Source organism: Rhipicephalus sanguineus, chromosome 11, assembly GCF_013339695.2.
Source record: "Rhipicephalus sanguineus isolate Rsan-2018 chromosome 11, BIME_Rsan_1.4, whole genome shotgun sequence".
NCBI classification, from domain to species: domain Eukaryota; kingdom Metazoa; phylum Arthropoda; class Arachnida; order Ixodida; family Ixodidae; genus Rhipicephalus; species Rhipicephalus sanguineus.
The window spans coordinates 45,496,919-45,513,733 of record NC_051186.1 but is presented as its reverse complement, the minus strand read 5'-3'; the positions used below and the strand labels follow the sequence as shown (position 1 = coordinate 45,513,733).

The following is a 16,815-nucleotide window of genomic DNA, read 5'->3' as shown; positions in this document are numbered from 1 at the left end:
ACCACCACCACCGGATTGAACTCCGCTATAAGATGCTTCACATCTAAAACGCTCACGTACTTCGATATCATAGGGGATAGACACCGGTATACCTACTTTCTTCTTCCCTGCTATCTCTCTCTCTCTCAGCCCTCCTGCCCAACAATGCGTGCAGAGGTCGTTTACGTAGGCATATCGCCCTCGTACAAGTAAACCCAGACTAACATATCCCCTCCCCCCACCTCTCTCTTTCCCGCTGCCCTTCCCTCCGAGACTTCGACGCATACCTTCAAGAGCGCTGTTCACGTTGCCATTGCACTACGGGAGGTGTCTCGAGCTCGAATTTTCTTGACTGACTCTAGAAATGTGTTTCGTCCCTAGAAATGTGACACTAGAAACTCATGCACTTCTAAATCAAACAAGCGCTTTCGCTAAGAGACTGAAATAAATATTGTCGCTATCCTCGATGTTATTATTTTGTCATATTTTATGCTGGATGCCTTCAGCAAAATCAAGGAAATTGCATATTATACGAGGTGCTGCTTTACCCCCTTTCCCCCAAAGTTCCTTGATCTTGTGAAGGTATCGAACCCGCTCCTTCAGATATCCTCAGTGCACTTAGTGCCACACGGACATGATGCCGCATCGCGCCGTGTAACAGTATACATGTGACCGGCTTGCCTCGATTCGCAGGCTGCAGCGAGCTGGCGCACGCAGGCAGCAGCAACAACCCCCAGGGCCCCCGAGGGGGCCGCGGGGGCGACGGCGCCCACGGGGGTGCCGCCGCCGCCATGGACGCCGAGGGCGAGAAGGTGCTGCAGCGGACGTCGTCCCTGCTTCAGAACAAGGCCTTCACTGACGTCACCTTCATCGTGGGACCACCGTCGGCCTCCAAGAAGTACGTCGGACACCGGGTCCTGCTGGCCATGACGAGCCCCGTCTTCGAAGCCATGTTCTACGGCGACATGGCCGACAAGTCAAAGGTCATTCGCATCGCCGACATCGCGCCCATCGGGTTCGAAAATCTGCTCAGGTGGGCCACCATGCCGGTTATTGCAGGATGCTCCAGAAAAGTTCTGGCCGTCCCGAGTTGATACACTCAGTTCATAAACGTGCATAAGAAAATACGGTACCACGATTGTTATTGCATAATAATAATTGTTGGGGTCTAACGTCCCAAAGCCACGATATTATTATGAGAGACGCCGTAGTGGAGGGCTTCGAAAATTTCGACCACCTGGGGTTCCTTAACGTGCACCTAAATCTAAGAACAGTTCCCTCTATCATTTTCTCCTCCATCGAAAATGCGGCCGCCGCGGCCGGGATTCGATTCCGCGACCTTCGGGTCAGCAGTTGAGCGCCATAACGACCAGACCACCGTGGCGGGGTGATTGTTGTTGCATACTGACGAGGCTTGTACCGCGAATATCATTTTTGAACAGCGGAGCTCCTTAAGCCGAGCATTGGTCAGTGACCGGTGAACAAAATTGATCATCATCATCATCATGAACCGGCACGCGCTTTCTTCCTCTTCGTCATCTCCTGCTTCGATCCCAGAAAGCGTGCGCCGATATGTACAGCGTGGGATGCGATAACTCTGATGGGCGAGACAAAGAGTCCAGAGAGAAAGAAATAAAGAAAGACATCAATAAGGAAAAGAAACAGAAAAATTCTTGGCGATGCGGGATTCGAACTCGCGTACCCGCTATCCGAAGGCGAGCGTCCTAGCCATTCGGCTATCCAGGCACGCTAGCAGAGCATAGCATAGCATTGTATTGTATAGCAAGGGGGTGAGAAAGGGACGTGAGAGTGAGGACAGATATAGAGGTGAGGAGGAGGGAAAGGAGGAGGGGAGACATCAAAGCATAGCATAGAAAGAATGAGAAACAGAAATAGAAAGAAATGTAGAAAGGGAAAAGAGAGAAAGAAAGAAATAGAGAGGAAGAGAGAGAGAGAAAGAAAGAAACGTATGAAAGAAGAAGAAAGATAGAATCGCAAGAAAGCGAAAGAAATAGAGAGAGTGAAATAAACAGAGAAAAAACGACAGAAAAACAGAGGGAACAGAGGAAGAGATATAAAGAGAGGAAAAAAGAAAGAGGAAACTAAAAAGAAACGTAGAAGGCCGCCCGGCTTCGCACTATCTTCAGGTTTGGCACCACTACTGCGAAGCTGCCCTAATTTTTTTTTTTTTCAAAGCGAACCTGAAGTACATGGCAATTAGTACCGAATAGTTTCGACGCGAATTCGAATAGCAGTAGCGTGCATGTTATAATGAATACGTTACGTTTTAAGATTTACCATACTTAGCTCATATGAGCCCGTGTAAAGTTTCAAAAAGAAAAATTAACATGAGTGCACTTAACCTTGAAGTGTGGTGTCGCGGCAGTGTAGAATTTTTTCGATAAGGCTGTTTCACGGCATGACGATACACGCTGCAGCAAAACCACCTTTACAGATAGGTTACAAGCGGGAAAATACGTCTATACGTTCGCTCGGAACGCCCAAATCTTGGGTGATCCCCCGAAGTGGGTATGAGCCATATTGAAGTGATGTAATCGTCATCGTCATCAGATGACGCCAGCGATGATAATGGTGATCAAGAGTCCGATCGCCAACGCTATCGGCGCTCAACTAGTACAGTTCGAGCGGCTACGTGTACACTCTTAAAAAAAAGTTAGTAAAAAGGTTGTAACTGCAAGCAAATAGGTAGTAACTGCAGCGGTTACTAACTGTCTTGGACCGTTACTAACCTTTTGCTACCTGTTTGCTACCTACCTTAGCAAACAGTTACTACCTGCAACCGTTGCTAACTTTTTCCTGCCTGTTTACTACCTGCGTTAGTAACTGCAAGCAAATGGGTAGTAACTGCAGCCGTTACTAACTTTCATGGACCGTTACTACCTTTTTCCTACCCGGCCGTTAACTACTTAATCTAAAATTCTAGTTAATACCTACTGTGTTAACTTATAACTGGAATCGCCTCGACACATCATTTTTAATCGAAAAGTGGTGAAAAAAATGCCCATGGATCAAGAAAAAAATACAAGTTCTCTTTTTAAAATTACGCAACCGCGATTTCTAAGCATCGCTCTGCTATTCTGAAAACGGAGGAGCAAAAATTAATTCACTGTAAGCAAGTGCTATACGCGTTTTAGTACACAATATCAATTCCAACAAACTAACATGACAGGTGGATGTGAAAGAACAACAGGTGGTCAAAATTAATCGGGGGTCTATACGGTGCGTCTCATAATCATATTGTGGTTTTGGCACGTAAGATCCCAGAAATTATAATTATTAGCTTTTTACTGTCTATGTACTAGCACAGGAATTCATTGAAATGCACTGAGGCTATGTTAGTGGACTTAGTACCTTGTCTCGGCCGCTGTACATAATGCTTTTTTGCGGCAGTTTTATAGCAAATAGACAGGACACATTGTTTATTTTTATGTGGTTGATTAAAAGTCTTGTGCTACGTCCCCAAGCACACATAATCCGGCAGTAGGGTATGGTACTTTAGTGTCCCATTTTTTGATAATTTATCGTGAAACACAGGTGCTCACCGGTACCAGTCGTGCATCTCGAATGTACGGGCTATAAATACCCCGGGAGTCGCGTAGTAAGTACTGTCGCGTAGTGAACTTGTTGTTGCATCCGTGTATTCTTCTAGTTCATGACACTCCACGGAAGATTACCCGAAGTTGTATCGTAGTGTGACATTATGAATTTGATCACTGTTAATAATATGGCAAAATGAACACGTTAGTATCGGTTACTACCTTTTTTACCTTTATTTTACTACCTGTGGTTAGTAACGGCTGGGTAGTAACAGTTACTAATTGCTGTTAGTAACGGCAAAGGTTGTAATAGTTACCACCCTTGCCGTTACTAGCTGCACTTACTAACAGGGTTGTAACATATGTGACAAGCCGTTACAACCCCAAAGTTAGCAAGCACTACTACCTTTTTTTTAAGAGTGTAGGCGAATCTGCATGGATAGCCACTGGTTGGTCTATACCCGTTTCAAAGTGACCCGCTTCGCGCAGGTACGCCTACACGGACAACCTCAAACTGCAGACGGTGGACGACGCGATGCTGACGGCGTACGCCGCGAAGAAGTACATCCTGCCGCACCTGCTCAAGGACTGCTTCGCCTTCATCGAGAAGCACGTGACGCCACAGACCGTGTGCCAGGTGTTCGAGTTCGCGCAGGTCATGGAGGCCTACCCGCTCGTGCACCAGTGCCTCAACATCATCGACCGGCAGACGTACCACGTGCTCACGTCCAGCAACTTCCCAAACGTGGCTCTCCACACGCTGGAAACCATCGTGCGCCGAAAGTACCTCAACCTGTACTCGGAGTACGCGCTCTACTCTGCAGTGGTCCAGTGGGGGCAGGAGGAGTGCTCCAGGAGGAACCTGGAGCGGGACATGGACAACGTGCGCGGCGTTATCGAGTCCGTGCTCCCGCTCGTTCGTTTCCTGGCCATGAGTCCCGAAGAGTTCTGCAAGGGCCCGGCCAAGAGCGGACTGCTGACCAAGGAGGAGTGCTTCTCGGTCTTCATGAATATGGCCATACCGGGGATTGTGCCCCTACCAAAAGGTATCAAAAAGAGCTCGAACACATTCACGATCGTTCTAACCAAAGTCATCTGTAAAGCTAAGGGGCATTCTTGACTGATGGGCCAACCTTGTCTGTGCACTTCGCGCAACGAAGACACATCTAAACTTTCTTAGAGACACATGGTATGGTGTACACCCTTACAAAAATTTGTACCAACCGTCAATAGACAGTTTATTGGGAAAAGTCGATAGAACCTACCGACGGTATATTGAAAGTCGTTAGACCGTCTTATATACCAGCAACCAACATTCCGTCGACTATTGGCCACCGATAACCAATAGAAATTTCTTTAATAACTTTCAATAGACGCTAAAGGAACGTTCAATTGAAAGTTGTTAAACCGTTTTTAAACGTCTTATATACCAGCAACCAACATTTCGTCGACTATTGACCTCCGATAACCAATTGAAATTTCCTTTATAACTTTCAATAGATGCCAACAGAACGTTAAATTGAAAATGACACTGTTTTTAAGCGTCCTAAATACCTGTTACCAATGTTTCGTTGACTATTGGTCATTGAAGCTTTGTTGATGCATCTTGCCTAATGGAGATTATTCTTACTTTAGGAGAACGGCCGAATGTAAATGCAGGCGCTTCTGTGCTGCGTGCCCTAGTCACCCTGGCTTGCGTTATGGAAGGGCCTACATTTACATTTGGCCATCCTCCCAAAGTGGGATGATCTCAAGCAGGAAATATAGCTGTAATAAATGTTGCGGTAATGTACAATAATGTGCAATAAAGCTTTTCATAATGTAGTTCTTAAATGCACCACATGCTTAACATTGTGTTAGGTACATCGTAAACTTTAAATTATATGTAAAGTCCACAAATGTTCACACAGGAAATATTTTGACAGTGTGCCAGCACATCTGAGTAAACATTGAACTATATTGATGCCTGAAGTTAGTGACTGAAGGTCTGAAGCATGTTAGCAAAGTTCCTGTCCAACTTACCAAAATAAGTGAACACAATTTTCAAAGTAAGATGTTTATTTTTTAGCACAACATGTGTATACACCTTTAACTATTAGTGTCTTGATAGAGCACTGAACTTCCAAAAAGCTACTTAATGCATAAACTGCCTACAGCGTGGCAAAACAACAATACTAAGGAAAAGATCATTGCATAAATAAAAATTATTTGTAAGATAATCAGATGTATATATACGAGGGGAAGTAAAAAAGTAAAGCGACTTTTGCTATCTCTCCCACTAGGGTTTGTTAACACTGCTACACTCGGCAGCAACTTTTCTTGACAGCACTGTGAAAGCTACAAAACCAAAACGCATGCCTGCTACCGCGCTAAAAAATAGTACTAAGTTTGCTGATAATTTTCTCATTTGCCTTACTGAAATAAATGCTGCTTTATTTATTATGAGACTGAAACAGTGGCGGAAAGTCGTAGGTAAAATACAGTTATTGCTCACTTTGCAAGAATGCCTTCCTGTTCTTTCTATTCCTTAGACAGCACCACCTTTTCAGCATGGCCGTTTTCCGAAGTAAACAAGGCGTCCATGATGTATTGGGTCAGTGTGCGGCCGCAAACACATTGTTTAGTTCTCCAAGAAAAATATACTCGTAATATGACAGTAAAAGGTACACTGAACAATCGAAATGTCTTTCCCATTCACATTTTTTGTGTATATGTTTTTTTAAACGTGTGAACGATGTGAGCGAGCAAAACCGAAATCAGCCGCAAGCTGCTGCACTACTTGCGGAGCCACACGAATGTGCGGAAGCCCCGGCTCCGTAGCCTTGGCTTCACTGTCAAGAGAAGTTGTCTCCGAGTATAGTATCCAGCACTGGATTAGTGTCGTCTGCAACACTTTTCTAGAATGTGTCACTCTTATTCCTGCTTTATTCAGAGTGTAGCAGACTGTTAAGCACGGCAGCCCCATTGTCGATCTTCACCAGGGAGGAAATGAGGGCAGTGATTCGCTTTTCTCTGCGGAAAGTGTTAAGCCTGCAGAAATTATTCATCGAATGCAAGCACATTATGGTGACATTTGTTTATCACGAAGCAAGATCTCCGAATCGATAGTGTGTGTCGAACATGGAATAACTATGTGACAGGAAGATCGAGCAGACCACCGACGTTTCAGGGTATCATGATGGAAAACAGACGAATCACAGTGGACGAAATCGCCAATACTTTACATATCAGTTTTGGTTTAGCGTATTCCATCTGACAAAACAGGCTAAAGTTTTCTAAAGTGTGTGCAAGGTGAGTCCCAAATAAATTAGCAGCACAGCATAAGGCACAAAGTTTGGACATCTCTCTCGTAAACATTTGACTCGTTATCGTTGTGAGGGAGATGGAATTTTTTTAGAGCAAATTGTTGTTGTATATGAAACTTGGGTACATCATCACAAACCGGAAGGTAAAGCTGCGAGCATAATTTCGAAACAGTCATCACCAGAATTTAAGGAACTTGAACGTGAACCATGAGCTCATAAGATTATGCTAACACTATTGTGGAACAAGGACAGTGTCGTAGCTGTTCACTTCACCCCAAGAGGCAAAACTGTGAACAGTGTGAACTATTGTGATGTGTTGTGAACGAAACTGAAACCTTCAATCAGATCCAAATGTCATGGAAAACTGCGAAACGGTGTCATCCTGAAGCAAGGTAATGCTCGGCCACATTCTGCCAAGAGGACTGCCAAACAATAAAGAAGTTGGGTTTTCAATTGCTGGAACACCCAGTACACAGTCCAAACCTGGCTCCAAGCGATTTTTATACGTTTGGACCATTGAAAAAAGCACTCGGGGGAAGAAGATTCGCTACTGACGCAGAAGACATGATGCTGTGCAAAATTGGTTACAGGTGCAACCAAAAAATTTTTTTTTTTCCTGACGGAATAAAGAAACTTGTGAAACATTGCACAAAGTGCGTTGAAGTGCAGGCAGGTAATGTAGAAAAAATAATGTATGCTTCAGTTTTCTATCAATAGAATAAGTGTACCATTTCTCAAATGTGCCTTTACTTCATGACTTCCCCTCATACATATTGGTTAAGAACCATATACTGGAACCATAAAAATTTGCATTTGAGGCATCAGAAGTTAAAAAAGCATATTGACGCTGTTGACAGTGCATATACACAACTGAAAAAAAAGGGAAAGAAAAGTAAGAGAGTGATAATATTTGTCGAACGCATGTGCTGTAAACACTGCCAAACTGCATGATCACAAACTTGCCTAAGGCGTATTTACAGCTCACTCTATGTAACTGTGTATAAACTTGCGCATTACAAAATCACAAAATTTGACAAGGTAATTTAATTGGTGTTAGATTAACTTAACGAGACTGTTCATACACTTGCACATTACAAGATCACAGCTGTTGACTGCTGGTTACACAATCCATCTTCAGCTGCCCAGGCGACTCCGGTTCCTTCGACAGAAGTGGGGCCACGGTGTTCCTTCTCTAGTAGATTCATACCCGGAAGCCTAAAACAAAAACAGGAGTAATGACCAAAAGTTTTACAAGCATGAGTGTAACATAACAGTATGCTCCCGTCATGCTGGAATTTTCTTAGTTCTGTGTGGGTACAAATGCAGTGCACGGCCAACATATTCAGTAAAATCTGACTCCACACAATGATAAATGCAAAAAGGGCATGCTGAAGAATAAATGCAACAAAAAGCGCATTCTGGCAGAACTTTTTATACATTTGATATGAAAAATCTGAACTTCACCCTTTTAGCTCACTCATGCACCAACGCAAAGCTACAGCTCTTAGGCGAAGATGCCCCCTGTGAGCTGTATGTGTTGACCACGCATAATTGAAAGTTAAATTCTGTGCGTGAGTAATGTCATTGGCTGCTATCGGCAAATTCTGTTCCTGCGGCCAAACGTGTGCATGAGTGCGTCCACACAGGTAGATTTGTATATCTGTAGATATACTATGATACTCATACAATGTGTTTCTTAAAGGGAATGCAATGCAATATGCATCATATGAAATTTTATTTATTGCACAAAAGCACAATGCCACTGCACATACATGACAGTATGCACATTCATCATGCATCCATTGCAGGTAACGTCTAAAATAAATTACGTGTTAACTTGTGAATAATGTAGCTAATGTAGCTTTCTTCAGCCTTCTCATAATGTGACGATTATATGTCAGAAATTCATTTCGCTAAATGACTATTGTGTACTGCCAAATTGTGGTCATTAGTTTCAATGATTCTGGTTGGCTAAAAAAGGCGGAAATGCTAAGACTTACAAGTAGGGGTGTGCGAATATCAAATTTTTCGAATACGAATCGAATACGAATATCCACCTTCGAATATCGAATCGAATATCGAATATCAAAGGAAAAATGCCTCCACAGTAATAATATCTTATTTAACATGTAGCTATTTGAAAAAAAAAATATTAACAGCCTGACTGGCAACAAAACATACACTGCTTTCTCCAGAACATAATGTCCAGGCTAGCACAATGCACATCACAACGCAAGCAAATATCACGGCACAATGAAAGTAATGACTAGATGTTATCACGAAGAAATATGAGTTGCTCCACATGATCAGGCAGCAGGCGCCCCCTTCTAACAGAGACAACCCCCCTCCTCCCCCCCCCCTTCCACTGAAAAGGCACGCTCGCTTGGAACAGAAGTGGCTGGTATAGGGAGGTACATGGGTCAAAGCTTTGCCAGACTGGGGTATCTGAAGGTGCCTACAGTCCGCCACCAGTCACATGGGTCACTGTCTTTCTTCAGAAGTGGTCCCGCATAGTGAACGAGTGGTAGTGCGGCACGTTACGGCCGCATAATATTGAAAATGTACGGTTACATGATCGCCAACAGCGCTGCACGTTAGAGATGCACCAGCAATACGTACGTGGAATCATACGTACTGGGGCGCTCGTCGCACGCAGATATCGTGCATCCGTGTACTTACGATGTTTATCGCTCCTCTCGGCAACGTTTTTAGCTATACGAACGCAGCAGAAATGTGGAAGACGAGTTATTTTATGCATGATAATCGAATCGCATATTCGAGTTTTTCGAATATTCGAAGCTTTTCGAATACACGATTTTCGAATCGAATACGAATATTTCGAATGTAATATTCGACGAATATTCGAAACTTTCGAATATTCGCACACCCCTACTTACAAGGCATCAATCTTGAATCACATGTGATCACAATAAAGCATGCAAGCTTCAGCAACCCCCGGCAGCCAGAATCCTGGAAGCTACTGACCGCAATTTAGCAATACACAATAAGCATACGGTGAAACTGATGTTTGAAGTTGTATAATTGTTCCAATGCCAACAGCTTGAAAAAAGGCAGTCTAGATCTGTTGTGTGCTCACATAAATACACTGTCTAATTTTACATTTGAGCAGCAACACATGCATGACTTATGCATGCGTACCGTGAAGTATGCATAACTTTATTGAGTTTTCAGCAATAAATAAAATATTCATTTGCTGCACATACCACAGACCCCTTTAACATATGTAAAGCATGCCTAGAGAATTTACTATATCCGATAGACCATTAGGCTTGTCATCTATCACAATATGTCATTGGAGGTGGTGCTACAAACTGTGTTTTATAATGTTCGTACACGTAAAGGACGTAAAGGTATTTAGCAAAGTTTTAACGCCAAAGCGGGGCGACGCGCATACAATTCTTAATAACCAGAACAAAATCATAAAAGCCATGTATGGTGGAAACAAGCAGAATCAAACAAATTGTGCACGAACGCATGCACTAATGCTCAACCTAGCGCTTTTACAGTTAAGATACGGCTATTCGGCCACACATAGACAAGGATCCGTTCGACTACAGTTCAAGTTCAACTAACGGCTCAACAGGCACTGATGCCGGCCGCATCAGGCAACCCATCGGTACCTATGTTGCGGATGAACTAAAACGTCGGTCCGAACTTAACGAAACTGGCTGTATTAACACCTAAGCGTAAGCGCAAACACACGCATTAACCCGAACATCACGGTAAATACGTGCCTTTGCGGATGCATACACATGCACACGTTTGGTCACACGCAAGGAAAACACGTCTCTGACGGTAGTCACATAACGATCCTGTAGCTGTTGAAAAGAGGACGCGCAGCGTATGGAACTTTCTTAGACACGTTGTTTTTTAGCGCTCAAAACGAACGAGGACGGGAAAAAAAAACGCGGACACTGCATCATTCTTTTCCTACCTTGTTCGTTTTGTGCGCTAGAAAATTCACCATGAATTACCAACATGCTCAAGCGTACGCGCTTTAGACACGGTCGACGCTTACACGCAGGCACCGTCCCCGCCTTACAATTTTTAAACCAAAGCAGTGATTCATCGCGAACAGGAGCCCCCCTTCCAACACCACTGCCGACCGAGGAGAGCGCCAACACAACTCTGTTCAAATCGCCCGCCGAAACACAGCCGCGCATGCGCCCATTTGCTTTACACTGCAAACAAAAAAAAAGTTCGCCCGCACTTAACATCACACAACGTTGTCTTGATCCTGATGAAATGATACATACCAACAGGTTTGCTACGTTCACAAAAGCTCACTTATCGTCTACTAGTCAAGGAAAATTTAGTTAACAGCGTTATTATCCCGCTCACGGTGTTAACAAAGCGCTGACAGCAGCAACGTTCACGTACCTGTTTTCGTTCGGCGACGGCTCAACGATACGAAGCAGCAGGTCTTCGCTTGAGTCTTCGTAATAAGCAGCACTGGCAGAACCCACAACACGAGCACAGAGCGCAAGCACCATTCACACAAGAGAAAATTTGACTTCAAACTCGGCCCTTCGGGAGGCGGCATGGACGCGACGAGCAACAAACAAGCAAAAGTGATTCCGGTCCCGCAGACGTCAACCAATATTTTTTAATCCTAACTAAAAATACTCATTCCTGCTTGTAAATAATAACAAAAACATTTATGTAAATACAAAATATATCTGATGCGTACAATATCTCGACTTTCGCAAAAAAAAAAGAAAAATTGAAATGTAAGCGCACGAAATTTGAAATGTCTGGTGCAGCTACAGGGAACGTTATATTGAACAAGTGAGCAAGATTGCTAATAATTGCTACAAAACGTATATATCTTGTGAATTAAAGTTATTCAATTGGTTCACACGTATACACGCGAGACTTTAATGTAACGATTCATAGTCCTTATGTCAAACTAAATAGATACCAAATACAACTTTTATTCAGACAGTGGCACGAGAAAAAAAATACTCGGGAGTCTGAGCACGGTGCATGAAAACTTTACACGTAATTTGTGTGTGTGTGTGTGTGTGTGTGTGTGTGTGTGTGTGTGTGTGTGTGTGTGTGTGTGTGTGTGTGTGTGTGTGTGTGTGTGTGTGTGTGTGTGTGTGTGTGTGTGTGTGTGTGTGTGTGTGTGTGTGTGTGTGTGTGTGTGTGTGTGTGTGTGTATGTGTGTGTGTGTGGGTGTGCATATCTGAGACGATATATGTATCGCCACGGTCCAGTGGTCATGGTGCTCGACTGCTGACCCGAAGTTCACGGGATCGAATCCTGGTCGCGGCTGCCGCATTTCGATGGATCATCTCATTCATTTTCATTTATTAATACTGTCAGCCCTGTTGTATGGCTATGACGTACAGGAGTGGAAGGTACATTGTAATATTATATCATGCACCGATTATACATTAATATATAGATCCCCGGGCATACATACATGCATGCATGCATGCATATATATATATATATATATATAAAGGTTAATATAAATAAATACTTAATCACAGACAGAATGTACAATTGATGACAATGAGAACATGACCGTCACCAAGGGCGTATACCACAGTTTATTTTTTTCAGGGAGGGGTGGGGGGATGGGGGGGAAGGCTCAACGACCTTTACGTCTGTTTGTATATGAGCGCGTACAAAATGCAAAATGTAAAAGTTGCGGTGCGTGGGGCAGTAGCGTAGGCAGAAATTTGTTTGGGGGGGGGGGGGGTGTACGCCCTTAATCCGACATGGGGTCCGGGCAGGTAAGTGTGGTCGAGTGTCATTTTGTGAGCACTATCCCATGGGAGCAAAAAAAAATTTCAAGGGGGGGGGGGGGGGGCACGGGCCCGATGTGCCCCCCCCCCTGGTTACGCCACAGGCGTGGGGGCCCGGTGGGGGAGGCGCGTACATCCATGCAAAATGTAAAAGTTGCAATGATTGGGGGGGGGGGGGTTGAAACCCCCAGCGCACCTCCCATGGCTACGCCACTGAGATCTTTTTAACAAACATTATTTTCACACTCTTTAGAGAAATTGTCTTTAGACTAAAGTAAAGCAACTTTCTTTAGAGAAATTGTCTTTAGACGAAAGTAAATCAACTTTCTTTTAACGGTATGTTAATAGAACGTGAAAGTCCGTAGCCCGTCATTAAAGTTGGTAGATCGTTGGTTAAACGTTTAAAGACCGTCAATGTCCATTTTTGTAAGGGCACCATGCACATGGTCTCAATGAAAAGGCTTAGTTTATTGCAGTGTGTATTGTGTATGTTCTGTATTTGTTGCTGACTGTGTATATCTCTTCATTCGTCATCGTAGTCACCTGTAGCATCATATTCAGTGTCAAGTGCAGAACTTACATGGCGGGACGGGACAGGAGGGAACACACACACACACCCAACAGCTTCACTAACATTAACTACAAAAGAGCTGTCATTCAGTAAAACTTTGTTGGGCTAATTGGCACATACTTCATGGAAGTACAAGACGCAAACACCAAGGAAATTTCTTCTATAGCGGGCCTTCCTTTGGTCATCTCTTCCTGAAAGACGCTCTTCCCTTTCGCCTGTCTTTTCTTGGTGGTTTGCCTCTTGTAATTTCATGTTTCATGAACTGTCATAACTTGGTGCCGCCACGTACGCGAATACCTGAGTGTCTGTAATCACATGTATACATTTTTGATCCGGCTTCGAAGAAAGCATTGTTGAAAGTTAGCACTTGTGAGTGTACGTTCCTGTCCCGTCCCGTCAAATAAGTTCTGCGCTTAACACTGAATCTGTAACACCAACAAGTCCAGAAATCTACTCTCGTAGCAGCATGCTTGCCTGGCACTTAAAAACCGCTCCAGTTTTATCAAAAAGGCCTCTCTCCTTGACGCAGGCGTCAGCATGGAAGGTGCCAAGAGGACGTCGCCGCCCGAACACTTCGTGGCGCGACGCTACCAGGCCGTCTCCTTCCACGCGCCATCGCGGCCACTGCGGCTGTTCGGCCTCAAGTTCGTCGTGCCCACGCGCGACGTGTTCCTCGTCGGAGTCGGCTTTCCCGTTCGCCAAGACCTCGGCTCGTACAGCGTGCGGCAGCCAAAGTTCGACGGCCAGCTGCGGTGCAGCTACAAGGTCCAGGAGGACCGGAGGGAGCGGGAGGAGCTGGACGTGTCCTTCACCCTGGCCAAGGACAAGGACGTGCGCATCAAGTTCAAGAAGCCCATTTTCGTGCGCAAGGCGCTCGAGTACGAGCTAGAGCTGCAGCTGAGCTCGCTCATGAGTGATGACGTCATCGTACCGTCGCTCAAGAATCGGAAGAAAGAGGACACCGTCGAAGGAGTGACGTTCCAGTTCTCGGCATTCCAGAGACCGCACATGTCCAACGTCCTGGAGATTCTGGAGTTCTCGGATTTGCTGTTCTACTTCTGAGTAATCGTGCTCTCTCTTTTGGTGACGGCACCAGGAAGCTTCCTGCAGAAGTATCCGCTCAAACGTTACGCTCGATGACGAAACAGCCATGACGTCACTGAGTGTAGGTTTAGTAACTGGAAGAAGAGAAAGGACACGCACCAAATGGGACCTCGCCTTCACAGTTCTTGGACTTCCAGGGATTCACGTGTATGGTCCAGAAGGTCCAACGTGTCCAACTTACTGACTCACTGTTATTAGTGCCGGACAATGTGCGTGGCCCCCCGAAGCATACTTTCACGAGGAGACAGTCCTGGAGAGCGAGATTGTGTTACAATGTTCTCGCGAAAAACGACGACCTATGCATGGGTTCTACACCAAGAACAAAATGCAAAAGGTCTACATGGATAGCTCTATCTGTCTAGAGTCCCAACCCGACAGTCGTCGCTTGATCATTACAGCTTGCTGTTCTGTACTTCTAGTCCCGGACCTTTACAAGACATGCGCTTGAGTCAGTGTTAAGTCATACCGCCGCTATGCGAGGAGGTCACGTGCAATCTGTGAGCGTACCGAAACGTCCTGTCTACTGCGCATCGCATTCATTTGAACGCTATCACTATATGTGTGTATATACGCACTGCATGTGCCACGAGGTGTGTACTTGAGCAGCTTCGTGGACTGCGAGTGTGGATAGTTCAACCCGCACATGACCACATTGAACGGGTGGCAAAATTTCCCAGCTTTTGGTCAATTTGTGAAATATACGCAATGTTCCTGTGAATATGTGAAAAGCTACACTGCTCGAATAGGCACCTCGAGGAAGTAACGACCTGCGAATGCATAGGTGTCAAAATTTTCTCTTTCCAGTCGCCAGACTCCACACACTGTGCTTTTATTCCTATAGGCGATCATATCGGCTGGTCCCTTTGCGATATCATCACGATATACGCGCAAGAGATGCAGAAACCACAGCGTCCACCCAAAGATATGTTATTCTCATTACTACAGCTTCCATGTATTATTTACGGCTTTTCATATCTTGGAATCGTCTAGACGCCCTCCAAGTATATAACCTTGGAGCGCCGTAGAACTTTCTCTCGTTATGCACGACTCTGCAAGAGACCTGAACGTTCAACATTCGTTTATTCTAGAAGGGACCTGTGCCTTCAAAACCAACCCGTCATTAAGTATATGCACATCATTTCAGCTGCTTTTTAAACGTACAATTCCTTGCTCCCTGCACCGACAACGACACCACATAGTATACACTCTGCAACGTAGATTACTAGGTTTCATTTTAAGCCACACCCATTTGAAAGTAATTCACACCATTGTCCCTGAATGGACTTGGCACTGTTCATCTGATTATATACCTGTTCTCCTTTATACTACTGACGCAACCTTTGAATAGAAGCTTCCTTAGTAAGAGCTCTTCAACTGCGAAGAATGTTGACGGTTTTAAAGGTTTTATCCAATTTATTATAGTATTCACGCTTATATATGTAAGACACTGAATTAGTGTTGACAACATTACAGCTGTTCAGCCGTGCCGACGTATCTCACCAGATTTCCAGATGAAAGACTTCAATACTGCCATTACCAACGAGCATCTGGAAGCTTCAAAGCACATCACTTAAGCTCTTCGATTACTATATACCTCGCCAATCATTCGAAAGAAAAGTTTCTTGTATACGGCGCGTATGGCGCTCTGTATTACAAAATGAATAGTTCGGAGCGACGCTTTTAGGCTCGTATAAGAAAGCTATATTCACACCTTCAAGCCTCCGCTGAATCCGCCCTGAGAAATACCGAACGCCCTCGCACTCAAACCAGAGCCCGTAAACTGCACGGCGTTTTGATAATGCATGGCCTACGAGATCGGTCTACGGCGCAGGCCCCACGGATCTCGGACGTTAGGCATTGACGCTTATCGGCAATTCCTGCAATAGTTACCTGAGAACAATACCTTCGCTCAAATACGTAGTGCATTCTAAAGTGATCGTTCTTTAAAGGCCCTGCAACACTTCTCCAAGTAATCATCGAATATGGCTTCATTAAAAGAGTTTATTGCCTAGCGAACCGACTGCCGCAAATATTTTTAAAATCTGTCAAGTACGATCGCAGTTACTGGGATTCGTAGCACGTTTCAAGCAATCTCTCTCTCCTTTCGTACCAGCGAGCACGTTGAAAGCTACGCAGGGAGGGGGATGACGAAGGGGCATAAAGGTACGTCCGCTCGTTAGCGCGCGTCATGACCCTGAGCACTTCCTTTTTTTTTTCTTCGAACGCGCGGCATACTTACAATGTGATCGCGAGCGCGCGCGCGCGCGGTCACGTGGCGGCATTCCGCGGCGGCCGTGGTAGCCATGCAGCTCACGATGCTCAAATCAGCCAATGGCCGTGGACAAAAGGTTTATGGCGCGGTCACATGGGTTTATGGCATCATTTGTCGAGAGAAGAGGGAACAACTTCTGGCTGCCTATGAGAATTGTAAATTCCAGGCCGCATGCTGCGCTATAATGAATTGGCTCGCGTGTTCTTGGGAGCCTCGACTACCGATCGACAGCATTTTCTGACCATGCTGA

The 16,815-nt window shown here is 44.8% G+C and overlaps 1 protein-coding gene across 1 annotated transcript; it reads left to right on the top strand.

The window, feature by feature from the left end:
• Positions 1-676: 676 nt before the first annotated feature.
• LOC119374036 (BTB/POZ domain-containing protein 3) lies at positions 677-14,589 on the top strand. The gene is made up of 3 exons (XM_037644095.2): positions 677-1,012; positions 4,026-4,582; positions 13,719-14,589. Exons 1-3 carry the CDS (start codon positions 771-773, stop codon positions 14,249-14,251), a joined length of 1,332 nt encoding a protein of 443 aa, XP_037500023.1. The 5' UTR covers positions 677-770; the 3' UTR covers positions 14,252-14,589.
• The last annotated feature ends 2,226 nt before the right edge of the window (positions 14,590-16,815 follow it).